Source organism: Cyrtonyx montezumae, unplaced genomic scaffold (genome assembly GCF_038088225.1).
Source record: "Cyrtonyx montezumae isolate F1298 unplaced genomic scaffold, pur_monq_1.0 scaffold_17, whole genome shotgun sequence".
NCBI classification, from domain to species: Eukaryota; Metazoa; Chordata; class Aves; order Galliformes; family Odontophoridae; genus Cyrtonyx; species Cyrtonyx montezumae.
This window is the reverse complement of record NW_027071903.1, coordinates 10383757-10411503: the sequence shown is the minus strand read 5'-3', so window position 1 is coordinate 10411503 and position 27747 is coordinate 10383757. Positions and strand designations below refer to the sequence as shown.

At 47.7% G+C, this 27747-nt stretch overlaps 2 protein-coding genes across 3 annotated transcripts in view; one reads left to right on the top strand and one right to left on the bottom strand.

The window, feature by feature from the left end:
* ADCY7 (adenylate cyclase 7) overlaps positions 1–27747 on the bottom strand; it is a 271483-nt gene that overhangs the window by 156444 nt on the left and 87292 nt on the right. The gene's annotated exons all lie outside the window — the stretch shown is intronic.
* ZNF423 (zinc finger protein 423) overlaps positions 8890–27747 on the top strand; it is a 194691-nt gene continuing 175833 nt past the window's right edge. For both annotated transcript variants that reach the window (XM_065733244.1, XM_065733243.1), the window contains exon 1: positions 8890–10025. In XM_065733244.1, the coding sequence (XP_065589316.1) occupies positions 9986–10025 (40 nt within the window). In that variant the 5' untranslated portion in view covers positions 8890–9985. The remainder of the gene's footprint in view (positions 10026–27747) is intronic.

The following is a 27747-nucleotide window of genomic DNA, read 5'->3' as shown; positions in this document are numbered from 1 at the left end:
ACAACCCTCTCACAAATGGGCAATTCTTGTTCTAATTTTTTTCTGGCAGGGATGTTTTGTTTTCCTGTTGGCTGATGCTGTCAGCTCAGTCTGTGGAGGATTAACCCATGTGCTGTTGCTAGGTGGCCTTAAGCAAAGAAATAACACAGATCACAGGCTCCTGCATTCCTACAGTGTGTAACTCCCTTGTTCAGCAAGATTTCTTTTTCTCTGTCCTTCTGTTTTGTGTTTATGGCTGTGGAGGTGTGTATATTAGAGGATGCACATATAATTTGCAGGAGAATAATGGATTAGAACCCCTATAAAACATCAGTATTATTTGGACTTGCAACACGTAGCAGCTCACTCTGCCAGCCTTCCACGTTTTGGTTTCTGTTGGAGTCTAAGTCTCATCCATGGTTTCCAGATGTGTTTCTGCCCAGTGTGAGGTCTCGGATTCAGCAGGGACATGCAGCTTGTCACATCCCAGAGGGACCTGCACCTGCAGTATTGCAGAGCCCATAAGGGGTGCAGCACTTGTCTGGCCTTTAAGATTTCAAGCTTCTTTTCTTAAGAGTTCATTTCACGATGTTTTCAAAAATGTGGTTATTCAGAACTCAGTTGACTTCTGATGTTGTATCCTGGATGACTGAATATTTTGCATGTTTCCATATCCAAAGTGTGTTGCCTGTAGCACGTTTTGCTCATGGCATTGGAACGGGGCCCATAAGGTTGATCCAGCACAGGCGTGAGCAGAGCTGGCAGGATTCAGTCATTTGCCCCCTTCTGCCCTAGGTCTGAGTAGGGATCACAGGGACGTATTGCTCCTTCCCAGCCTCCTGCATCAGGCATGCTCATGCTGAATACATCACTCTGCATTAATAACATGCGTTTGAATGAAATGCCAATGGGATTTTTTTACTCTGATGTAAAAATACATATTTCTGCGAAGCTGGTGTTCCTCCTCTCACAGTGCCTGCATGAAGCAGGGGCACAGCTGTGCTCCCAGTGTGCCTCAAAGCAGCTGTGTGTTGGCAGAAGAGTGGTGCTGGGGTGGGCACAGAGTGGCTTCGACAGCTTTCTTTGGAAACGTGTGGGGAACATTTGGGATCTTGCTAACGTGGGACACACATGTAATTCTTGAAATCCTGGGCCCCTTTGTGCTTGGAGCATGAATCAAAGCAGTGGACGCCTGGCCTGGTGCAGCCCCTGTGAGCTCCCTCCCACCGGCTGCAGGGCTGAGCTGCCAGCACTGTGCACTCCTCACCCCCTGCCATGCCACTGCTTTCTCACAGCTCCCGCTGCTTCATTTTCCTCCCCTGGCTCCCGTTGCCATGACCTGCTGGGCCTGCCGCTGGCAGGAATTCATGCCCCTCTGGCTGCTCCTTGCTGTGCTGGCCCTGAAGCCCCCCCCAACACTGACCTGGCAGGCTCAAAACAGAAATGCACTAGAAGGGGCTCCCATCCTGTGGCCTGTCCTATTGCAATGTATTTTTCCTCTCTCAAAAGGAGATGCTGCTCAGTCACATGCTGGTCCCTAGTGGAGGTGGGTTGGTCACGAACACTGGCTGGAGCCTTGCTGTACCTGTGCAGTGGGGAAAGGTGGGATGGCTTTCAGACAAGCCCTGTGCAGCTGTGCTGTGCTGTGTCAGGCTGTGTTGTGCCACACTGCAACTGGCAAGGACCTCCTGACAATGCCAACCCATGGCACCAGGGCAGGAGGGCACCGTGCCACCCACAGTCCCTGCAAGGCTGCTCCCAGGGTACAGGCTGCCCCTGCCCCACACTGCACTGCTGTCCCCAGAGCCACACACTCCAGGAGGAGCTCTCCTCAGCCATTTTGGTGTCTGCATGCTGCTGGGAAGCACCATGCCCTAGTGCCTATGCTTTTGGGGCCTTTTTGAAGGATACAGCAGGAATTCTGGTCAGCGTAGCATGTTAACCAAATAGAAATAGATCTACAGATCAGTTGTTTTAAATGGTTATACATTTTAAATTTGCACTACTTTGTTTAAAAATGTGTTTCAGGATGTAAAAAAGAAAGAATCAAAAATCCTAACATAAACGTAAACAAACCCCACTCTCTTAGTATCCCCTGCTGCCCAGCTGACAGTAAGTCTTGCTGCTGGTAGATAGAAAGGGATCCTGATAAGAGTGGAATAAATAACTGCCAACAAGGGGATTTTAAACAGGACATAATGTCAGTGGGGCTGATAATAGGAAAATGTTCCATGGCCTTCCAGAAACCCTGTAGAAGAATGGAACCAGGAGAAATCTGTACAAATGTGGTCAGATTCTCTAGGAACTACTGGACAAATCTGACTGAATTTAATAGAGAACAAGATCTTTTCCCTGTTTTTTTTTTTTTTTGCATCATCCAACAGTATTCAATAGCAAGATAATTTTCTATTAATTCTTACAGAACTTTTTCACAAGAATAATAACTGCATGTTCTCACAGTGCTACCTGCTCCCCATCACAAGCTCATTGCTGCTATCACACCAATTCAGAGGGGCACCATAAATACCTTAATGTTAAAGAACTAACTTTCTTTAAAGTCCCACTTTAAATTGTGTGTCTGCCATTGCAGCTGCAGGGTGTGTTCATCAGTAGCACTGAGCACTGCTCTGCTCATTTCAGTGTAATTACAGAGTGAAAGCAGACACAGGAAAGAAGCGAGTGGAAACTGTTTATTTTGTAGAATAAGACTTGATTTGTGTTTCAGTTTTCTTCGTTTGGAAAACAAAGTTTGGTGCGGAGTGAAGGGACTGCAGGAGGAGGTGACAGCAGCAGTTTGTCCGCCCATCTCCACATCACTCAGTGCCGAGCGAGGCCGTGGCCTGTGCTTGGCTTTGGCCTTACTCTTCTGGGCAGCTGTGATGGGGCAGGAGCAGGGAGGAACACAGCTCACTCTGGCTGGGGTAGTGTCAAGTACACAGCCCAGCACAGGATGTGCCGTGGTATAGGGTGAGTACTGGCACTGCACCAAGGTGCTTAGCCATGAGCAGTTGTCCAAAGCACTTTGGTGATGGTTTTCACAATGGAGAGAGTATCAGTGGCGAGGAGGTTTTGGTGCAGAGGATCAGCATTTTGGCTTGCTGCACGCTTTCTTAGGAAGAGGTGATAGCTAACAAAGGCTGGCAGGATTGGAAGTATAGTCCAGGTTTGTTGGTTTTGTTTAGGTTATAGGGGTGCAGAGGTGGGGAGAGGTGAAGTTGAATGGCCCAAAACAGCAGAGCAGGAGGGGGCCACAGGTCTTCTCATTTCTTGTGCTTCTTCCCTTTATTGTACTGGGCTTTTTCCAGAGGAGTGGAAGCCTTCAGAAACACAGATATTTTTAGACAAGTTGTGTGTGGGAGCCCAGACCCTGGGGACAGGCTGCTGCTTGGCTGCTGTTACAAGAATGGTCCAGACTGTGGCTACCCAGCTGGCAATCAGTGATGTTTGGTGTGGAGTTTTGGGGTGGTTTCTGTGGCTGGGGTGCTGCCAGACCTGATTACAGGTGGTCAAGCTCACATCAGAGCTCTCAGCACTTTGTAACACTGCTGAAGCTGCCAGCAAAACCGAGGTTGAACTGCTGTAACTTCCAAAGAAGTGTACAACCCACCTCACGCTTCTGGAGATGGATGGATGTGCTCTAGTGTGATCAGGACAGGCGTAAGGAAAGGTGGTGGCCTGGGGCCTTGCAGCAGGGCCAGCAGCTGCACAAAGGCAGCTCACCATGCTCCAGCCCTTTTTATGAACCCCAGCTGTGAAGGTATTTTCTGTTCCTTTAGAAAAATCCTTTGAGAAGCACTGCAGACCCATGCCCAGTTGTAATGAAGGGGACCCAGAGTAAGTAGATGATAGAGAGGATACTTTCTCTGCATTGTGATTAAATATGTGGAACCAGTACTTTTTTATAATAAGCATAATAAGTTGTTGAGTAATATTATAATGCTTTAAATTATTTTATTCAAAGGCACGTGTAGAGCCTGGAAAATCCTTAGACCTAAAGGCAACTTGGTCATGCAGTGCAGATCCTCTGTCTGACTCCCACACTGCTTCCTGGGGCACTTAACTGGAAGAGGCTGCAATGAAGTTTGCTCAGCGAGTGCTGGAAAGGGCAAAATACCTGTTTGTGTTTGCAGGGTACTGCACGGCCTGTGTCTTTAGCCCAGTTATCAGTAATGATTGTTTTCCTGGAACTGTGCAGGGGTGTGTGTGTGTGATTCCTCTACAGATGGGTATTTTGTGATATTTGAGCTAAATTCAGCACCGGCGTATGATAGTATTTTACAGAAAGTGTCACTAACTGCACCACTTACTCTGTCTTGATTTTAGACTATTTTTTTTAATAGAGGGAAAGATGATTGATAGAAGTAAGTGCCGTACACAAGCAGATGATAGGAAAGATATTTGAAATCGCTATTGTCATTAGAGATGTGTGAATGCTAACGTGGTGCACACAGTGAATGTAATTCTGCACACAGCCAAATACATTTTGCAGGGTAACTTGCTCTTTGTTTCTCAGCGCTCTGGAAGAGCAGCTCGATCCTTTTTTGCTGTAAGCTCCCAGGGCACAACACGGCACTATTGCTCTTGCTGTGTCCTGCCTGCAGCCACCCCTCATGCGGAGCCTCTCTGTGCAGTGTTCTGACCCCTGCCACTCCCGCTGGCCTGAATTCTGGCTGTGGCAGTCCTCTGCTAGGGCTGGAACGGGGGATGCCAGTTATTTATTTATGTAAAGTGTTCGGAGGCATTAACTCACAAACACCATAGAAACTGGGCTGGTATTGTAGTCGGGGCTTTTATTCAGGTTGTGTGATGTGCTGCGGATGCTGCCTGCCTTTGTGTGCTCCAATCCAGTGTTTGTCCCGACGATGCCTTTGTGTTCCCCATTTGACATATTTTACTGTAAATAAAGAGCGACACTGTCTTGCAGCTGTATCCACGGTGACATTTGACTCTCGACTGAATGAGTGCATTGTGCCGTGTGTTTTGGAAACATTATGTCTTTTAAGAACTAATCCAGCCTTTAACAGCTTCCCAGTGCCTGCCTGCCTTTGCCATGGAGAGCTCAGGTGCTCGCCCACCTCTGTGCAGCCTCTGCCCGCTGCCTCCTGCCCCTCACACTGCTGGGGCCTGAGCTGGGCACGGGCTCCCTCTGCTCGCTCTTTTTGTCTGCGTGGAGACCCTTTGATGGGATGCTAGCATTTTGCCACAATTCTCACAGGCATTATGAGCATCTCTTATGTCTACGTGCATGATATTTTCTTCGAGGTAGATTCTGTGCTCTACGATTAAGATGATCTCTGTGTGGCTGACTCATGGAGCATCCAGCGGATCAGTTCTTTCATGTGTTGAAAACATTTCTCTTTTTGACTTCAGCAAGTTTAGATCCTGGCAGGGGCCACATTTCCTGCAGCGGGCTCGGTCTCTTGGGTGCCAAAGCCCCGGATTGGTGGGACCAAGGCCCTCTGTGAAAACCCCAGCTTCCAGGAAGCTTTTATTTTTGCTTTCAAATAGCTGTGCTGCTTTTATGCAACTTGTAATTTCGAGCTAATTCTGACACACTTTTAAAATAGTTATGCCCGTATACAGAAATGTGTATGTTTTTGCTCTCGGTGCTGAGTGCCAATAAATCCATGCGCCATTGAGATGCTGGTGGTACTGCCCACATTCCCCCACTGTGAGGCTGTGCCATCAGTTTCTGTAACACTGCCAGGGCTGAACCACCTGAACTAACGTTCTCTCAGCCTTAAACGCTTTGAGAAAATGTAAGTCAAAGTGCATATATTCTGGATGCCGTCTGCCAGGTCTGTATGGAATTAAAATCCTGAGACAGTGCCATAGCATAAGGGCCCTCCAAAGAGAAGAGGACTAGATTTCACTACTGCAGGGGAGAGCATCGTGCTGAAAATATCGTTGAACTTTAAAACTTAGGCACACTGTGCACGCACACCACATTATAGTGGAACCCCACAAGGGTTTCAAGTGAGCAATGTGGTACCCATAGTGCTCAGCCACCCAGTGAGCTGCAGGATGGTGCATGGTTGTGTCTCAGGGAGCAGCTCTGCACTCTGTGCTTCCATTTAACTTCTCAGAGTAAGGAGGAAAGGCACCTGTGAGGAAACAAGGTTGATAATAGGTTCAAAATATATTTTTATTGCTCTCTTGTATTACCATATTTAAATTAAATTATTAATGTATTTTCGTTAAATTAGCACACAGTATTATCTGGTATTATTTGCCTTAAATATTTTAACAAAGTCTGTGAAGTCTTCCCCTGTTATTAGTGCTCTTGGAACATATGTGTGCTGCTGATTTGAAGTTCTGGAGGTGAGATTAGTGCAGGTGGCTGCAGGCACAGGCTGCCTCCGCTCGAGAGCTGCAGGACCACTGGGCAAGGGAAGCGACTCAGTTCCCATGGGTACCTGGAGGGGCTGTGCACAGGGCCCACTTGTCATGGCAGTCAGCAGCATGGCAATGGGGCATGTCAAAGAACAGAGGACAGAGTTGTGCTTACAGAGCAGGGTCTGTAGGCAGCCTGTGAGCTTCTGAGTTTGAAGACGTTAGAGAGGGATGAATCAATAATTACACGTGTGCTACACTTATAGATGAATTTACATGTCCTTCCTTCTTTAAACCTCAGACCTGGTTTCCCACTCTCTTTATCTCTAATGTGGTGATCTTTCTGCAGGCCCTGGCAGACAGCAGTGCTCCCAGGCATGTTGATGGCCGTGAGAGTGAACCTGAGTCACGTGCAGCAGAGGGGCTTGGGATGCCCTGACCGTGCCTCCTCACCATCCAGCAGCTGATCCAAGACAGGTACCGATTCACATGTAAACCTTCCCGCTGGTTCCCCAGCAAGAGAGAAGGGGGAAAATGCTTCCATTCATTCACAGAATCACACAGAATCACAGAGTTGTATGGGTTGGAAGGGACCTCTAGAGATCATCGTGTCCAACCCCCCTGCCAAAGCAGCTCCTTAGTCCAGGTTGCACAAGTAAGCGTCCAGATGGGTCTCAAAAGTCTCCATTGCAGAGAAGAGTCCGACCTCATCCCTTTGCCTCCCACTCCTCAGATATTTATAGATGTGGATCAGATCCCCTCTGAGTCTTCTTTTCCAAGGCTTAAAAGAAAAGCCTTTAGATATTTTAAATGAATTTTAGAAAGGGAAAAAGTCGTAGAAATGCCCCATTAATTGGGGCACTTGGTATTTTTAAAAAAGCATAGAAAATTTGGAGGGGGAGGTCTGGAAAGCAAAGTGGCTTGGGATGGCAAAGGGCTTGGCAATTACTTGCCAAGTGGAACGTGTACAACTAAGGTTGAAATCCCCTCTTCGCATGATCGCATGGGGATTTGAATGTGGGTCTCAGAACTCCTCCGAGAGTGCCCAACCGCTGGCACATTCTGGATGAGAATCTGTCCTGCTGAAGCTGTTCTGCTTTGTAAGAATAATTAAATATTCATTGGGCCAGTGAGAGAACAGAAACAATCTGATAGCCTGGGGATTAGGGCTCTCCAATAAGATGAGGAAACAGAAGTAATTCAGTTCCTGATCCAACTCTGATGCTGAACGGATATGAATCTAGGGTCACATTGGCCAAATTTGCCAATGGTTCTGGTTACTTCTTTCAGGATATAAATATCTCAACTTCTTTTCTGTCATCTCCTGTTATGTCTTTACAGAAACTGGTATCACACCAGCTTTTGTACTGGTGAATCTCTTGACTACAGTTATCCCTGTGTTTCATTGGCATCAGAACTGGGGCTGCAGGCTCTTTTAAAACCTGCCTTTCTCCTGGGTTGGTCCTCCTGAGCCCATGGCTTGATGCTTTGTGCAGTGATGTAGAGGAAGTGTATCTCAATTACAGAGGTGTTATAGGAAACATTTTTTACTGTATGTTCAGTCTGTGGTGGTAATCTGAGTAATACAGTAGGAGAAAACTGTAAATCTTTATTATAACATTAATAAACCTGGTAGTTTCTGTCAAGACTTAAGAAAGCAGAAAATCACCACTAAACATCCATTCAAATTCCATGCGCTAAGAAAATCCTTCAGATTCACGTACTGAATTTCTTGATCAAATGACAAATTCATTCCTGAATTATCTGGATTCCTTTCAGTGTGAAAAAGTACATATTAAAAACAAAACCAAGAACCCAACGCAACCCAAGAACACAGGAAGATGTCTTTTTCCAGCGGAAATGGTTATCAGGAAGGTGGTGCCTCCGTGCAGCCCACAGGTCAGGCCTGGCGCCGCAATGTCTGACCTGACCCCATTGGAGCACATCTGCCAGGGGCCTGCCAAACAGAAGTTCATTTCCACTGAAGACATCTTTCCGTGAGCTGTGGGGATGCGCGGCCGCGTGGTGCCCTCCATGGCACAGGCCCATGGCGTGGGGTCAGGGTCCCTGGGCAGCCGGCGATGAGCAGAGCGAGTGTCTTGCTCCCAAGGGCAGTACGGATTATTTAAACCAAACGAGCTCCACATAAGCGGGGGAACAAACTCACCGAGCAATTGCCACTGTAACTTGGCACCCGGCGCTCTTAGTATAAGAAGTTTGAAGCACTTGGGATTTTTCTAGAAAAACCCTCTCCTCGTAACGGGGCCCGTTCCAGCCCCTGCCAAGTTGAACACGTCGGGAAGGGCAAAGTAAATAAATCTTCGCCTCGCACTCCTCCCGAGGCGGCGAGAGAGGGTGCCGGAGAAAGCGCACAAACTTTTCCCGCAGCCGCCGAGCCGGGGCCGGGGCCGCGGTGCTGGGCGGGGCGGTGCGATGCGGAGCGGTGCGGTGCGGCTCCGCGGGCGGCGGCGAGTCCGGTCCGCGGCGGCGGTCCGCGTTTTGCGGGCGGCCGCTGTATTTCCCGGGCCGTCCATGGCTCGGTGCTGTTGGCTCTCTCTCCGTCTGATCGGCGCAGGCTGCGCGGGGCTCCCTACGGGATCAGAGCGCTCCCCCGCCGGGACTCCACTCCTCACATCCTCCTGCTGGGACTCAGCTACATTTCCAGCCAAGCCTGGCTTTATTATGTGTGTCTGCACTGCAGCCCCAGCAGCAAGATCAGGAGGAGGAAAAGGAGCCAGGACAAAGAAAAGAGAGGGAGGCTGGCGAGAGCTAAAGAAAATAAAAACCCAGGGCAGCAGCGGCAGCAGCGGCAGCGATGAAGGCAGGAGCGGTGCCACCTTCCAGAGAATGACCCATGGAGGCAGCTAGCGGCCCCGGCATCGATGCGAAGGAGCGCTTACCTTGGTCCGCCGAGTGCGTGCGTGCGGGGGAAGGCGGCGGCGAGCGCGGCCGGCGGCGGAGAGCCCATCCCGGCCGAGCCCCGCGCCGCGCACCCGGGGCAGCCGCACCGCCGGCCCCGTGAGCGGCGAGCGGGGGCCGAGCCCGGGGGCGAGCGGCGGGGAGCGAGGGGGGGCCGAGCGCGGCCGGGGAGGATTTAGGGAAACCGCGGCGAGGTCGCACCCCCGGAGCGCCTCGCATTGTCGGGGCCGCCGCCGCCGCTCTTATTTTTAGACGCTCATTCTCCCCGCGCCCTCCCCCCGGCCCCGGGAGCCCCGCGCGGCTTTTTGTGCCATTCTCAAAGTGCCGAGCCGGACTGAGAGCCGCAGGGCGCCTGCAAACTTTAACGAGAACAAAAAGGCGGCGGGGGCGCGGAGGGGCTCGGCTTGTGGCGGTGCTATTTGCACATCGAAGGGAGGAGAAAAAACCAACAAAGAGGAGAAAAAAAAAAAGAAAAAGAAATCGCAACTGTTGCGCCTGTGATTTTTTTTTTTTTTTTGTCCCCGGGGGGAGAACCTCTAGGTGCCCGAGGGGGTGGACAGGAGTTGAACTTGCCGCATTGCAACAGGCAAAGAAGTGAGAAATCCGATAATCGATCCCGCTGCTGCCGCTGCTTCGCCTCGCACAAGCCCGGCAAAGTTTCGAGGGGCAGGAGGCAGGGAGAGGCAGGGCGGGCAGGGGCCGCAGGGCCGCGAGGAGGACGCGCCGGGAGGAGGACGAGCCGCGGCGCCCGGACATGTCCAGGAGGAAGCAAGCCAAGCCCCGCTCGGTGAAAGGTAAGCGCCCGCCGCCCCGCGCCGCCGGCCGGGCACCGCCGCCGCGCCAGCCTCCGCGCGCGGCCAATCAGGGCCGGGGCCCGGCTTGGCGGGGATTGCGAATCCCCCCCGACTCGGCCGCCGCCGCGGGCTCCGCCCGGCCCGGCCCGGCCGCGGGAGGAGGAGCGGCGCCGCCCGCGGGATGCGGCTCCGGCCGGGCGCCGAGGGGAGGGGAGCGGCCGGGGGAGCCCGCCCGCCGCCGCCGTCCATTTTGGGGGGCTCCGCGCCCGGCCGCCGGGCTGGAGGGAGGGAGGGGGGGGGCGGGCCGAGGGCCGCCCGATGGGGCGGCGGCCGCGGAGCCCGCCCGAAATGGCGGCCGGCCGTGCCCCCGGCCCCGCGGCGGGCTGTGCGGGCATCGCGGGGGCGGGCGGAGCCGGCGCACCCGGGGGCTGCGGGGCGCGGAGCCGGCGCGCGTCCGGCGCTGGGAAGCGGCGCTCGGCCGTCGGAGCGCGGGTGGGAGCGGCGCCGGGGGAAGAAAAGTTTGGCGGCGGGGCCGGGAGCGGACCGGCGGGCGGAGCAGCGCTGCCGCGGCCGGGGCTGAGACGAGCGGCTCCTTCGGGCTGCGGACAGCGGCGCCTCGTCCCTTCCCTCCCCCGCCCCATACGCGTAACGGTGGCGAAGGAAGGAGAGAATTAAAACCGATTTCTTTATTCGAGAGCGTCTGCGGGGCCGAAAAGTTGCTTGGGCCGAGGGAACAATAGCCGGTTTCAGGCAGAGGTGCGCTAATAGCGGCTCCGCGCCGAACTTGGCGGACGAGCTCCTGCCGGGCGCGGGCACAGCGGCGGGGCCGAGCCGGGGGCTTTGTGTGCGAGCACAAAAGGGCGCTGCTCCCGGGGCCGCGAAGCGAAAACTCGAAAGCGTTCGGAAATAACGAACTTGCTGGGAGACGATGCTAGCGTCCGGTTAACACCTAGGCGGAGGAAGAATCCAACCCCAATCCAGGGCCATTTCGCATTATTTTTGAGATACGCAGTTTAGGTGGTTGCGATAGCGAGGGCTTCAAATGTCCATGAAGTTTTTGTAAAGTGAGCCCTTCCCCTCGCACAAAAGCTCGCTCGCTCCCCTCTCCCGCTCGGCCGGGGCCCTGCGGCCTGCAGACACTGCTCACATCCCCCCCGGCCCCGGGCTCCTCTCGGCTCAGGCCACGCGTTCCCGGCCGCTCTCCGTGTCCCGGTGCCGCACGTAACGCGCAGGACGCGGCGATACGTCAGCGGAACCGTGTGTGCTCTGAATCCCGGTTAATAAACATGAACACCTCGTTACATAATGACACGAGATATTTGCATTTGTTACTCGTTTGTTTGCTACCTCGTTACCTTTGGGCAGCGTGTCTCGCCGTTGATACTATATAACATAACAAAAATTCATCCCTAGCTCCAAGATAGAGCAGGTCGCTGTTTACAAGAGCTTTTTTTTTTTTTTTTTTCATGAATCAAAGCAGGTAACTTGCTGGCAAGTCACAGCTGGGAAATGTTTTCCACGCAACGCAGAAATATCTAGAATGTCTTTGCCACGGGGAGCCGGGTAGAGCCTGGTTCTTAAAGGTTCTGAATATTCCTCTAGTCTCCAGGCACAACAAATGTGCTTTCAGTTCAGCACAAACTGGCTGTAAATTACAGTCTGAGCATGAGCTGGCTAATGGGGAACCTAAGGAACAGGCTGAATCTGGGTGAAATTTTCAGTAATAGGAGGCAGCTCATATATATGTATGTGGAATATAGCATTCCTCCCTTTTCCTATGTTCACACGCATCTTTTGCTTTTGTAAAGTCCATCATATACATTTTGTGGTCTAGGGAGCTGGCAGCCCAGTAGATTGCCACGGTGCATGTTTCCATGGAAATAATTGAGATGTAATAAATAAAGGCACTCTGAGGTCACAGGTTTCCCAATTCAGCTGAGAAGAAAACAAGCATAAATTATGTGGATATACGTGTAGTATTTAGGACTTCAAATCGTTTACCGCTTCTCTCTTTTCTGTGCATTTATTTCATTTGTTGTAGTAACCTTGGTATTTATTAACCACTAGTGAGCTTTGGGCATCCTTTCTCATTCAGAAAGATTACATGCTAAAATAGAATCAGCGTGCGCCTCTGATGAAAGGGATTATTCTGCATGCAAAAGGCAAGTTGCCTGCACATTAACCACCAGTGCTGTCTTTGGCATTAAAGAAGCAACCGAGTCTGATGGAAGTATCAGATGCTGACAACTCTTCAGATCCACGTAATTTAAAATTAAACAATTGTCAAGCAGAACGGGATGCTGACTAACCTGCGGGCCATGTGGCCCTGCTCTGTGACGAGGAGCCTGGTTCAGTCTCACAGAAAGTTGCCATGATTGCTGCAGCTGGAACTCTGGCAGTAGCCGTGGAATTTCCCTGGTGTGGATTTATCACTGGCAACACGACATGCTGGTTCTGTTTAACCATTGCTTTGGCTGTGCGGAGCTGACGACACTCAGATGATAGCTGGGGCCCGTGCTGTGCTGGGCTGACAGGGGGGTTGCTGCAGGTCAGTCAGGGCTGAGCAGAAGCAGGAAGGACGGAGCCTTTGTTAACTTGCAAAATGAACCAGTTGGGGTGACGTGGTGGTGGTGGTTTTAGGGTAAAGCGCTTGCCCCCTCTGAAGCCTTCCTTCACGTCACAGGTGGGACCCAGAGAAGTGTTTTTCCTCAGCACAGAACCTTCCTTTGCCCTGCTGTCAGCAACATGACCTGCTGGTGGCTTTGGCAGGTCTCTTTAAGATCTGTACCCTTCTTAGTGCCATGAAACCCACGAGGTTGGAGCCCCAGCACCACAACAGAGCGGTGACCGCCCCATGCGCTGCCTGGCCCCATTCCCATCAGTCCCACGAATGTGCCCACTTGAGAGTCTGGTTCTGTGCCATCAGCTCTGGAGAGAGTTGATGGAACTGGAGCTTATGAGGCACAGACTGGTGCCTCTGAAAGCAGCTCTGGGAAAGCACAGCTGGGAGACGCTGGGGTCTGCTGGCAGAGCTGTAGGTTTCAAGTCTCACGTAATTGTAACTGAAGAATGACTTGGATGTGGTTTGTGGGGACTGGGCTGGTGTTGGCACAGGGTTTTCAGCATCACATGCACTTTAGTCGCTGAGTTTGACAGTTCTGCAAATTGCTGTCAGGTTGCAACGGTGTTTTGTGCATAAACGTGCTAGTCTGTAATCAAACTGTTTTGCAAAAGAATGCACTAATTAAGTCTAGATTTGTTGTCCTACTTGAAGTTGCGGAATTGCTGTCATAATTTTTTGCTTTCAGTTGGCAAAAATGCTGATAGAAACTTTTGATTCACACCCTACGTGCCTCATTTATGTCAGTCAAGGAAGAAAAAGAGGGTTGTTCGCTACTTCGTTACCTGCAAAGTAAATAAAAATACTTCAGCCATTTGCTGACTTCCAATTAGCTGATTGCTATGAATGATCTTCTTTAAAGGAATGCTGTTTTACCTATCTGCTCATACAAAGGTTTGATTTTTAATGTCTTGTGAAAAGGATTCTCTTTGTCTTGATTGATGTCAAGAATAAAAGCGTGATGGTAATATCCCTTTGAAAGCTATTGTATTGTCAGCTCTGGCTGTCAGCAGGAGGCCCTCCTAGTGCTATAGATTAGCGCTGTGAAAACACTGACATTTTCTTTGTTATATTGCTGTTGTTCTGCTTGCAAAGTCAATTATACAATGTCGGAGCTCAGTTACAGAGTTGACTGTGGAAGTAACAATGTCTTTCATACTTGTCTTAAAGATATAATTTTCTTTTTTTCCCAGTTGATAGAGAAGAACCTGCAGGTACTGGAACAGTACATTCTACAAATTAAATTTTGACAAGTATAATCATAATTGCCAAATACAAGAGACTCGTGCGATTATCCTTTAATTTTACAGTTCATTCAAGTTTCGGTGGAATTTTATTGATACAGTGAAAGCAGCAGCTAAAATTGATAAAACTCATATCAAATAAGATTACACTCTTGATTGTTCTTTATCAAGTGTAGCTTTTGGGGGATTAGGAATAATTGGAGATGTTGGTGTTTCGTCATGGGGCTGGTGCCATGAGAACGTTTGAATCCGTGCAGTATAGCAAGCACTGCCTTTGGGGATTAGCCTGCAGTTTTTAATTTTTGAGCGTATATTTTGATACAAGCCCAGCAGCGTTCTCCCCTGAACTCCACAAGTCCCAGTCTTCCTTCCGCTCTCTCCCTCCGGTATGGTTTCCTGGACAGGATCTGTGTGGTATTTAACTGGTTTTGCTGATTGAAACTCATGCCTGTGTGCAAACACCTTTTAATTGTGGTCTGTTCCCACTGGTCCTGGCGAGCATAACTAACAAATGTGGCCCGCAATTGAAAAGGGTGGAAAAGGTAATGCAAAAGGTTGAAATACAAATGGGGATAAAATAGAAATCTCGTGGTCTCAGTGATACTTCATCTACTGCCACGAGTGCAGCACTGACTCTCAGAGAATGCCTCCCTTTTTTTTTTTTTTTTTTTTTTTTTCTGCAAAAGTACCCGAGCAAAATCAGTGCAGGCTAAAGAACATCATTCATTACTGAATTGCTTCAGATGACACATGCAGAAAAAGAATCAGAGAGCTCTTGTTTAGATGTTAATTGTAGGATTTCTAAATTACTATTATAAAATAATAGAGTAACAAAAGATTCCACAGTTACCAGTAATTTGTCAGGATTTATTTTGTTTTTCTTCAATAATTGAAAATTAATGTCTTGAAGTGAAAGCAGATGTTCATGCCATCCTCTGAATTGGATATAAAAATGATGTTTTGTAGAGGCGTTAAGCTTGTGTAAACACAAATTGTCTTATCGTAGTGTGGGCTTTGGCTTGGTTTTATCTATTGTTTGGTGCCAAATTAACTTTCATGTTAAACCTGGCTGAAAGAACTGAGGCATGAGCTTGGGGTGGCACCCAGCGTTCGCTGTGAATGTTAGAAACAACCTGCCTTGCCTGCTGCCTCTGCGGATGGCAATGCTTTCTTGTGCTGTACAATTCATATTTACTTCAATTTTGATAAATGTGCTCTTAATTCGATTCAGTTATTTTTTACCAAATGTGTTTATTTATATCCTCCCCACAGTTGGTGCAATCAGCACTGCAGATCTTGACAATGTTTGAGAAATACAAAACACATTATTATTTTTTTGTTGTGTTGATTTTTTTGTAAATAAATAATGCCTTGCTCTCATGCATTAGCCGGCAATCTGTAAAAGATAATAGATTTCTTCTCCTATTGTAATATTCTCTTAAGCAAAAGATTATTAATTACCCACAATAATTGAACTGCCTTATAAAAATGCCTATACCAACCCCTCATCATTCCGTCAGTACCTTCTTAAATGCCTCTGAAAAAGGATGGCTATTATGTTCCACTGTATCCCACTAAATGCACTTGGAGTAGTGAAATACTAATAGTACAAAACCTATTACAGACTTCTGTTAAATCCTTGCTGGCAAATGGTGGTGGAGGGGAGGGTCTGCTGTTTGTGCGTGTGTTAGTGTACGTGGGCTGCGTGGATTCAGGTGCGTGTTGTAGCCAGGTGAGAACCAGCTCAGAGCTTTTTGCAGTACCAGCATTTATTCAGCGTACCTACAGATTCAGAAGTTGATTCTTGTTTGTTTTCTTTCATCTGTTAGTCAATGTAAGAAGCTGGATGCATCTCTTAGATCTAAAAGTCAAGTAATAAAAGTTCCAGGTACTCCATCTCCTTAACAACTGCTATGCATATATATAGATTAAAACAAAATGTATCCCAGCGGATTATGGTGGATGGGGAGATGCTGAGCGGCCTCTTGTGCCACCTGCAGCTGGAGGAGGCCGGGCTCGCACCACTTGCCGGGTTGTTGATCCAAGGGCTGCTGGGGCAGGCAGGGCGATGCAGTGGGCAGTGTGCTGGAGCAGGGAGCTCCGGTGCCCAGCCGAGTCCCGTGCTAGGAAGCTCATTACATTGTTTGCATTTGCTCAGAAAGAAAACCTTTTCCTTTCCAACCGCAGATTAGGCAATTGAAAGACCAATTTGCAGAGCTTGTAAATGCCACTTGTTAATCATATGCACTACAATTATTAATATTTTTTCCTTTTCCCCCTTGGATGTATTAAGTCAACTTTTTAGTTTTTTATGTAATTGAAATTTGCCCTTTTGTTACCTGGGCATGAATTATTTTTGAAATGTTGTCATTACTCGCCCTGCTGTGAGGTTTATCTCTTCTGTTCATCCTAATTAAATAAAACATAGTGTTGCTCGCCAGCCTAGCGTTGCAGCGAATTACCTGCCTGGAGGCTCACACTGGCGTTGGTGCTTGTTGCAGCTGCTGATGTTGACCAGCACGTTTACTTTTAGCTTTTCATTTCAAAGGGATCGGTTTGTGCTGTGTGACATGTGAATGGCGAATGCTTTGTAGTACTTTCAAGAGCTGAACAAATGCTAGGTGACTGCTTGGTACTGCACAAGGCAGCAAGTGCAGCAGCCGTGCAGCCACAGTGGTGGAGGACGGCCACGGGAGAGCTGCATGGGTCTGGGGGGTGAGGCAAACCCATCCTTGCTGTGCCCACCCCAGCTGCTGCTCTCCTGGGCCTTTCTGGTGGGCTTGGCCTCAGCTCTGTGTAGCATCACTGAGGGCTGTGTTCTCCTTGGGTCTGGCACTGGCAATATAGGCTGCTTCACAAGTCTAACAGTTGGAGGGAGTTGCTTTACGTGGAAGTTATTTCCAGTTCATATTAGAGAAAGCAAACAATTTGCACGTGTTTTAGAGAGGAGCAGAGGGAAAGGTCCCTGCTTGTAGAAAAGCCGTTTGTTTAAGCCTTTGATAGCTCTACAAAAGCCTCGCTGCTCACCACTGAAACCCCATTACGGGTAAAAGCACAGGAGTTAGCAAGTCGCTGTACTCCAGTCTCTGCTGGCTCATACAAGGCTCTGGAGGTTTGGTCAAATGTGGCCTAATTCTGCTTTCCAAATATTAAAAAAATTACACAGAGGGCAAAAAGACACGTTCTTAATATGCATATCCTGGGAAAATCCTAAAACAGTATTTTTACCCCCTCCAGTCCCAAGGCTAATCAAAATTCCTTTGTTTCCACATCTACCATTAAAATACGTCCCTCCCTTGGTTGCCTGCTGAATGCACAAGTTTAACCACTCAGTTGATTGGACTCAAAAAAGCTGTTACTGGCTCGACGTAGGCTTTGCCCACAGATAATTGCGAGGTGGGAGCAATGCTCCTGGCAACTTCCAGCACACTAGATGCTTAATTCTGCAGCTGTAAGTGTTTCTTGATAGACCTCACCTGGCTTAGGCGAGGTTTTTCTGTGTTACCACTAAGGAAAGCCAAGCCCTGGGAATGGTGGTCGCTGGAACTTGCTTCATGTAGTAGTCAGCTGAGCATTAACCATGGTGATGTTGGAAAAGATCTGCTATGCTCTTGAAGAGAGGGTGTGTGGTGTACTGCAAAGGCAAAGCTCTTCACTGGGGGAGCAGCTAGGACCTGCTTCCCTGGGTCTTGGAGGAAATGCAATTTTTCCCCCTTGCCATTAATCGGAGCTAAGCTGAATGTTTTATGTAAACCAACAATGTAAGTCCAAGTTTCCTGGATCTACTGGAGAACTACTGATGCAAATTGAGTTTTCTGTTGATGCTGGAGGGCTGTGGGCAAGGCTAGGTGTATATCAACCATCGGATGACACCTGTCTTGTTTTATTGGTGACAGTGTTTCTCTTTGTTCTCAATAGGGATGGGCTTCTCTGTTTTTGTACTGCAATTGAGAAAGCAAAAGCAAAAAAGAGATCTGGTGGGAACAGTCAGTTGGCACCCAGTGCTGCAGAGCCCATCTCCTACTGCTTCCTCTGGCTCTGTGGGATTTCTGCTGATGGGATTTCTTGGAGAGCCCTGGGCATGTTCAGGTGCAGGGGATGCAGCAGTGCTCCCTGAGGGCACTGTGGGAAGCCCAAGAGGCACTGTCTGTGTTTAGCAGCTGTTAGCATAAGAGGGAACAGTGCTTTCATGAACAAAACTGTGCCCTGTTCTTTATCCTTTCAGCCTCCTGACCCCAAAACTGGAAAGTGAAAGGGGATGAAGAAAGTACATGTTGGAGAGTACTTGGAGAGACAGAAATAGTGAATGGAGAGAGATGGAAATAATATTGGGGGGGGGGGTAACTATCTAGGAAATCTGTTGCTGATAAATGAATATGGAAAGATTTGGTGTATACACGGACTTACCCAGATCTGTGTCTGTGTTATTTTTCAACTCTTGTTTTAAGGCTGAGAGAACAAATCTGAAAATTGAATCTAAATCCATGAAAAGGAGTATAATGATGAAGCATAAGAAGAAAGCACTAGAAATGTAAAAGATCTAAAAAAATTAATTCTTCTGCTCTTAAAAGGCAGTGCCAGTGCTGTCCTGTTTGGAGGAATATATTTGTTGTGGTTTATGGCTGTTTTTAATACAGAGAAATCTGAGGATAACTGTGATTGCAGTTGTTAGTTCTGGGACTTCCAACTATTTTCTGATCGTGGCAGCATCTGAAGTTGTTTTGTGAAGATTTCTAGTTGCTCAGGATTTTGGAGAGAAGAGTAGATTGTGGTGGTGATTAGAAGAGGTTAAGTTTTCAAGACCTATTTTTTTAATGTAAATGCACACGAGTATAAATAATGTGTTCACATGCACGTGAAAGAGAAAGTGTGGAAGAATAGGCAGTAGATTTTGTTAGACCAACAAACCTGTCTGCAAGATGCGAGGATGTTTTGTGGTGCATCAGCCCACCCGTCTGACAAGAAATAAAATCTGCCAATTTCTGTCCCATCTGACAAAAGCAGCAGCCTTCTGGCTAATTGCTTGGTAGACAACTGCAGTTTTGCTCTAATTTACTTATTCAAGCTCTTGCTCAAATTTATTTTGTTTTATTAGACTACTCACATGAGTAAAGACATACTGGGCTAGACAGTAATGCCAAGCTTGTACATTATTAATTGCTGAGCTCTGTGGAGGTGTTGCAGCTAGGTGATTTGCTCGTGGCCTCCTTTATTTCTTGGAAAATGGCATGCCTTGCCCTTCATCATTTCTTTGCTTTTACTGACCAGGCTGTTCCCCCAGAGGGCATGTGGGATGTGGCAGTGTGGCGGAGCACTGAAAATGCTGGGATTGAGAACCAGAGAAGGAGAGCTGCGTGTGAATTACACCATTTTGGAATTGTTTTGTCACTCCCCAAATTTATTTGGCAAAAGCGGTGTGTTTCTGGCATCGATGTTTATGTGGAATGTAGTAGCTAACTCTGGATGAGGAAGTTGTTGCCTTGATGTATCCATTTATTTATTGATTAAGAACTACTTTCAGTCAGATTCTGAGTGTCATTGGGGAGTAGGGTACAAAGTATTTTGAGCCATTTTAAAATGAAACTGTGAACGCTTGTCTTCAGATCTGGTACTGACTTGCGTACTGCTCATGTGTGAAGTCCATTGATTTGATCTCCTTGATTTCAAGTTTTTTTTTTTCCTTCCTGCTTGATAACAGATACAAGAGACTTGCTTTAAAGCTCCATTTTGGTTTATTTCGGCTCCTATCTCTTGTCTTCAGTATATGCTAAAAGAGAGCTGCTGTTGGGTTCTCGGTACGGACCCTTGCCCTTATGTGGTCCTCTGAAATCGCTCTCCCGCAGGGCCCTGTGGAGTGCTGCCCCAGGAGTGGGGGCCGCTTGGGGCTCTCCACCCAGCAATGTTGAGTGAAAATGGAGCAGTCGTCCTGATGCCTGTGAAAAAGTTGGTGGAGTACCTTTAGCAGCCTTGCTTCCCTTCCTGCAGTGACTTCCCTGTGTCACCTTATGAAGCTCTCACTTCTAGAGTTCCAGCTGGGGCTTATGGTGAGGGCTCGGCGGGCAGCCCCCCCAGCCCTGCTGCCTTCTGGCCCCGTTGACTGCCATGTGCAGACTCCTGGTGCCTGCCCTCCGCAGGAGCCTCACTGGAGGGCTGTGCCCTTCTCTCCAACCTAATGGAGTTGGTGTCTCTCATGGATTAGATTATGCCCCTCAAGGAGAAGGGAGACCTGTTATCTGTGTTTAGCTTTTGCTAAATATGATGGTCAATCCCAGCTCTTCTAGTCAGTTGCCTTATAGTTTTGTTGGTAACTGACTATGGCTGACCCAAATTCCTGCTGTGCATAATATATAGACTTGTGCATGATTCTGGAATTGCAAAGTGGCAATGATCTTGCTGAGGACAAAGTTTCCAGCCCGGAACAAGTGTCCTTGGGCAGCCCTGCTATGTGTGTGCGTGGCCTCTACTCGTGCCGTGCTGGCTCGCAGATATTCGTGTTCTTGTTGAGACTATTTATGATTTGGCAAACTTAGGTGTCTTTCCCTGCTGGGACAGGGCTCCCTATTTTTTTTTTTCTTTTTCCTTGTTTGCTTCTTTTTACTCACAGGAAATAAAAGAATGGGCTGCTTGCCAATCAGAAAACAAACAAACAAAACCCCCAAGAGACCTAAGCATGGCACCTTTCTTTGCTTTTCTTTAAAAAAAAATTCTTTGCAACTCTGAACACGGATCTTTTTTAGTAGAAATTTGTGATTCAGTGTTAAACTGATAGCACTTCAAAGAATAAAATCATTTTTTGTGCGCGTGTTTTCCTATTTATTATTAATCTTGTTTAGATTTGGGAAAACACTGTGGTTTGAAACTATGAAGAAATGTTCAAACGCTGTTTCCTCTACAAAGGAATAAAAGAGAGTCAGGTCTTTAACTATCTCGGCGTGCCTGTGCAATAGCATTGGTTGGGCTGCAGTCTGGGCTCTCGAACAACCTTACAAAAAAAAAAAAAGCATTACATTTTATAAATATTTCTGCCTCTCTTTTGCAATACCTAACATACATTGTCTGTTCTGCTGTTAACTCCCTGATGCAGAATTCCTAAGTTTGGGCTAATAGAAAATTTGGAGGATTCTTCATTATCTAAACCTCTTGAGAAATACCAAATATGTTCCAGTAATTGTGGTATAGTACAACAGGGAGTCACACTGGCAGTTTGTTGGAAAGGGTTTTTCCTGTAGTTATGAAAACCATACAACTCTTAAAATCCCCAAAACTGAAACCGCTGGGATTACTCATATACTTACAGTTAAGCGCATGCCTAAAGGTAGATACATTCAGCGTGCGTTTCTGTGACTTGCATTTGTTCTTAGCTTGAGCTATCAGGGAAAAAATATTCCTCAATCACTTTGGACTTGTGCAGCCTTTTTATTCTGTATCTGTACAGCCGTATCACAGTGGGCTTTGGCTTGCTGCAGGAGCACCTAGGTTTTTTTTTCCCAGTAAAATACCCGCAGTAAGGAACAGAAAGCACTCACAGCAGTAAGGTACCATGGGTGGTAGGCAGGACTTGAGCTGGGTTTCTCCCCTCCTGTCTTTCTGTACCTCTGCTGTAGATTGCTGATAAGTACACATCTCTTACTTCTCCTCTCTCATTTTTTTCCATCTTGGTTGTGTTCAAAGAATATATTAAACATCCTGGATGGGTAAAAGTGAAAATGAAAACCAAAAAGCAAGCCCAAATATACCTGAACGGTAATGGTAGTGTTTCATCTCCCCTGCTCTAGGAAACGAGTCTCATAGAGTAGAATTCACATGCCAAACTGGGAAGTGATGTTTGTTACAGCTGTACTATAGGGATATTTGCCCTTTATTGAAGAGACCCCGTGTACTATTTTCAGTGAAAGAATATATAGAACTGTTAAAATTTGCTTGGCTTGTCCCAAACTTCCTTTAATTTAATACTTTTTTTTCAGTCTCATATGTGACTTTCTCTTAGGAAACACTGGCATGTGTCTGTGTCTTGATACATTATCTTAAGGACTTGATTAAGGCACCTATTGTTCTTATGAAACAAAGTGTGTTTTGTGTCTACAAAGCTGTGTAAACAATTTGCCTTGAATGAGAATTTGGAAATATGCAGGTTATGGAGTATAACTAATACAGAAATGTTTTTGTTGCACTGCTTTAGCAAAAAATCCATTTGCACAAGTATCAATATGTGGGGGAAGTTAATTTTAAAAACAGTCCCAGCCACTTTGTAGAAAAATATAATGCAGTACATAAACTCATTTTAGACACTACTTATTCTACCGTGTCCCATTAGTTGATGTTTGCACAGCGCTTTGAAAATGTAAAGCGCTATATAAGTGCTTATTATTACTACATTATTATTATTCTCCCACTTGAAAAAAGACCCTCCGGGGAGAGTGAGACTCACTTTGCATTTCATCTGTAGTGCAGATCCCACAAGAAATATACCCGCCTGTTTTGTTTTTTACATTCTTCCCTCCTTACTTCCACCACTCTTTTGAAAAAAAAAAAAAACAACAAAACAAAACACCAAAGCAACGACTCAATACATAAGTATTGAATTTTAGAGATTAGTGTTCTTATTTCACTTTCTCTGGATAACTACACCAATGAGAGTGTTATTTGAAGGCATATAAAAGTATTAACACCAGCTTTATGTCCAACCTGTGTTGTAGCACAGATTGCCACTGGTCCTGCTGCCTTTCCTTCGAGGCGTGGAGTGGCTGGGTGCTGTGCGGTGGTGGTGCCCTCACCAGCTGTCATCTTGCCCAGCTGCTCTGTGGATGTGGCCCAAGGTGCAGTGTGAGCAGGGACATCTCCAACAGAGCCTTGGTGGGATTCCTCCCTACAGAGAGAAGCACTGTACTTTCCTGCAGGATCGGTGCTCTGCTTTTTGTGAAGTTCTGTGGTTCCTCACCTTCTCTGTGCTCTGTTAACACAGCCCCCTTCCCTGCAGGAGAACAAGGCTGTAGTTCAAATTGGTTTAACTCCCTCTATCCCCCGAATCTTTATTCTGGAAAGGAATCTTAGTGGGCAGTGTGGGTCACATAGAGATGGCCTATTCCCTCCTGATATCCAAGGATGCTTCTTTGTGCATTTGTCTTATGCACCATACTGTATGTGATTGAGGCTGTATTCACACAGCATTTTGTCCTGGTTTCCAAAAGAAGCAGAGTTTTACACCATCATCTTTGCATCTCTGCATGCACCCATGGGTGATTGCTTGCTCTGGGACTGTGCTTGTGTGATTTCCTGTGCAGGAAGGAGATGCCCAGGTGGAGATATGGTGCTGGGGCTCTCCATCCATTACTTTTTCGATCCTCAGCGGCAGCCCAGGGATAGGCCATGAAGCCCTGTGAGTGCAGATCCCTGTGGGGAAATGCCACAGCCATCACCCTGTCCTTGGTGCAGATCATGCAGTGCTGTATTCAGCACACAAGCACTAGTTGTCATTCGAGGAGTGCTGCCATGTCCAGAGAGTGGGCCTGCCTGCTGTGCCCTGGCTCAGGCCTTCACCTGAATTAGGCTGAAAGCTGCTCCCGTCAGTCCCGTTCACCGTTTGCTATGTGTGTTTTGCTGACAGACACACAAAGCTGAAGTGAAGGTGGCAGTCGGTGCCTTCACTGCGGTGTGAATTGGAGGGACCTGAAGGCCAGGGCTGGGTGTCCCCGCTGTCCCCAGCCGTGTGCAGATGGCTGCTGCAGCCCTGCTGGGCCCACGACAGCAGTGCCTCAGGGCCAGGCAGATGGCGGCTGTGGCGATGGCATCAGCTGTGGCTGCTGCCGCGTTCTCCTGCCTGCGATGCTGAAACGGGCCTGTCCCCATTCCTGCGTGCCTTCCAGGTGCACAAAGACCTGTGCCCAGCAGCTGCTGTCTCAACCAGCAGCGTCTGGGAGAGGCTTTGCTGGCTGCTGAGCACTGCAGGCCACTGTCCATCAGTGCAGGGTGGTGGCTCATGCAGATTTGCTCGCCCTGGCTCTGCCTCCCAGCACGGGTAGCTACAGCAGGGCCATTCTGGCTGGCCGCTGACCCAGGGGTTCTGCAGTCTCTGAGAGCAGTGGGATTCCACTTTGTCCAGCCAAGTCCTCCTTGCCTCTCCTCTTTCTTTTTCCTTTCTCCTTCCCTTGGCAGCGTTCCCACCCCAGCTGACACACCGCCTGCCTCAGCCCTCGCCCGACTGCCCTGGCACTGAGGGAGCCCTGCCTGCGTTCTGGGCTAAGGCCGGTCAGCCTTGACCTGCCCACCCCTCTGCCGTGCACAAACCTTATTCTTGCAGCAAAAGCATGTACATCTCCACATACATGGATTTTGTATGAATTCCTGTTCTTCAGCACTCAAGCACAAGTGTTTACCTTGCCACTAAGAGCCGGTTTTCTTTGTCCCACTGCTCTTCCCAGGCAGATGAAGCCTTGCCTCACTGTCTGTGTGCACAACTGTTCACCGTGACAGTAATTTAGGGCTTTGCTTTATGCCCAGCACCTCTGTGTTCAGCTTGCATCAGTGCAGTACTTTGCTTGCCATGAGCCTCCTGTTAGTGTCTGGAGAAGGATGGGCATGCAGCTACATCACCATTTCTTAGAGCTGTACAAAGCTCATCTGCACAGTGTGGGAGTTCCCCTCCTCAGGAAGTGTCACCCCCATTCCTCAGTCCCTGCAGCATCGAGGTGGGTTGGACTGGTGGTGGCACTAACGTGGTTATGTGCCTGCTTCTGTGAATATCTCTTTATCTGCTGTAAGCTCCAAATGTGCTGCCACTGATGTTTAACTGAAACTTTGCAAATATCCCACCGAGCCCTTCAGGATCATTGCTTATGTAGCCTTATTTCTTCTTTAGAAATTGTAGGTGTGGGTAATTATACGTATTTTTGAAAGCTCTAACTATGCCTCATTTAAACTTCTGCAAACATCTTTGTGAGTCCAATTAAATGCCTGCAGAAGAAAACGATCAAAAAATGAGATGAGGAAATGTGCATTTACCCAGATACAGCTCGCAAGCCAAGCAAAATGTTATGTTAGCCCAACAAATAGGTTATTCAAGCACAGTTCTACGACAAACGTAGAAGAGTTGGGGTTTAGGGAGTTTTGAAGCAAGATGGGATGTGACCCTCTCAAGTTAAGTAAGTGATCAGCATTGCACAGGGTGGGAAAATGTGGCTGATTTGGGGTCCGCTGGAAACGTGCATTGGAAATACCTTTGAAAAATGCAGTCTGCCTTGAACTTTCAAATATTCCCACACAATTGAATTTGCAATCTGTACTTCTGTGTTACTGGGTTCTCCTACTAACACGTATTGAGCTTTGCGTAATGACAAAGCATCAGTGAAGCCAGTGCAGGGGGATGTTTCATCACACTCAGACTGACAAAATCTGCCCTCAGCAAGGAGCTTGGTGGCAGGCTGTTCTCCAGCCAGTGCTGTGCAGCCCAGCAGAGCCCATCCCCTGCTTCCAGCATCCTGTGGGTCCTGTGCCATGGGTGCTATGGGCCTGGGGATGGAGTGACGTGGGTCCAAGGGACATGGAGAGGAGTGGCACAAATATGGCAGAATGGATTAACTGCATCTTAGGGAAGCTACTGTGCTGCTCTGTATTTAATTTCCACTTATTTTTTGTCTAAGTGAAAAAGCAAAACTCACAGTTAACCAAACTGGGCCCAGTGTGCTGCAATCTCTGCTGCTGCTGATCAAATGCAATACTTTGCTTCTAATTCGAGAAGGATTTTTTTTTTAAGTAGTTTTAAACAAGAGGAAACTGTCACATCCTGAGTGACATCCTGTGTGCTGCAGCAACATTCTGCTGCTAAATGATCAGAATTTCAGCCAAGGGAATAAAATACAATCCTTGTAAAAATGTATTGGCTTTGTGGAAATCCTGTACTATTGCAGAAGCTATTTTCTGATGGCAAAATGCAAATCTAAAATCTATATCCAGGAGAACAAAAAGATTAATTAAATTAGCTATCTGGAGGAAATTCAGAGGACACTAAGTTATTGATTGGATTTTGGTGAATTTGTTTTAATATGCAAGATTACATTTTAATACTGGAAACGATGGCAGTGTTTCACAGCCCAGTTAATTATTTCTCAAACGGTATTTCCCCAGCCCGCTGCCCAGGTACCAGCATCTCTCAGCTGCCCCATGCTCCTGCCCTCCCCGCAGCTCGTGGCTGCCCTGTGCCCCTGAGGCTGCAGCTGGGGCTGGTTCATGGTAGTCACTTTTGCACTGGGGGGAGTCTGGGTGAGCCTCCATGCGTGTGGCATAGGAGCAGTTTGGTTTTGGTGCCTAAAGGATAGGGTGCTGGAAGGGATGTATTTTAGATTGCAGCGTGACTGTTTGTACTCATGGTGTTTATTTTTGTTATCTTGAATTAAAAATACAAAATGTGTAGCAGTTTCAGGATGAAGCAGGGAACTGTTGGAAACAGCGTTGCAGCTCAGAAAGGGCAATATTTTTGTTTTCAGACTGCTCTTTGCCAAAGCCTGGCTCCGCAGTAGGGTTGGGCCAGGTGTTGTACCAGCTGCAGCTGTGCTTGCAGTGGGACCATCCGTCCCAGCTCGGCAGCCGCTGCTCTGAGAAGAGCGCTCTGGGGAGCTGAAAAGAGGCTGGAATTTATGGAAAGTGTCAGCCAGCAGTGCAAAACCTGATTGCCAGACAGAAAGCAAGTGACATCCCCAAACTAGATGTTTCATATTAGAAGTAAGAAGTCTACAGCTATGCATATATACACATGTATACCCATATAGCATGTTGCATTGAAGCATTTGTGTACGAATATGTGACACCTTCTACAGCACGACTCAGCCTGTAAGTACACCATGTTTCTGAGTGCCTGGTAGGAGTGAACACTGAGCTGCATGCACTACAAAATGCACTACATATTTAGCACAAGAAATTCCAATATTTTGGATTTACATAGCTGTGATGGCAAGTCTGTTAATTTAAGATGCCACAACAACTTTGGCACCTAAAATTGGTTTGGCACTTCAGTGCACACTTTGACTGCAGCCATTGAGCATCTTTGTCCTGCTCTCACCTTGTAGAAGGCACATCAACAGACAGTGAGTGATGCTCGGGAGCTGGTAAGATCCCACAGGAATGAGTGGAGGAAGGGACATTACGAAGGATATGGCTTTCTCCTTGGCTTTATGTATTTAGGTCACCAAGACCTCTGTCCAAAAGCTCAGTTCTGTCCCTTTATGCTTCTCCTTCCCTTTTCCCTTGAAAGATGCACCCCACAGCTCCCAGCTGTGTGGGACTGTGAGGCTGCCTGGGGCAGCATGAGGGTTCCCTGGGTACTGGTGGGGGCTGGGATGGGCAGGGTGAGCGTGGGCAGCTGAGAGCTGCTCCCAAGTCAGGCTGGTGAACAGGTTTCCCTGGACCAACACATCGCTCTATGCCAGCCTCTCATCTGGGAGCAGGGAACATCTTTTCTTCCAGCAATCAGCTCAATTAAGTGTAGAGAGAGAAAAATCCATATTTTTCTTCTTAAAAGTTACGGAATAAAAACCTGGCAAATAGGTAAGCTCTTATTTTTCCCATCTGCCCTATGGGACTCTTTCAGCAAACTTTTGTTAGGTATATCTAAGCTGTTCTCTCACTGGTAAAGTATTTCATTCCTCTAGCTCTCAAATTGTATTAAAATTAAATTTTTGTTTTCAGGCCATAAAACTGTAAAAGACTGCTTTGAAATGATACCCTTTCCAGCAGATGTGAAATAAATTATATCCACGCTCTATTGGGTTAAAAATAAAATAACCTGACTTGCAATGTGAATAGGACTTAAAGATCTAGGAAAATGTAAGGTGTCAGGAGATGATGGCATAAATTGTTGGAGACTAAT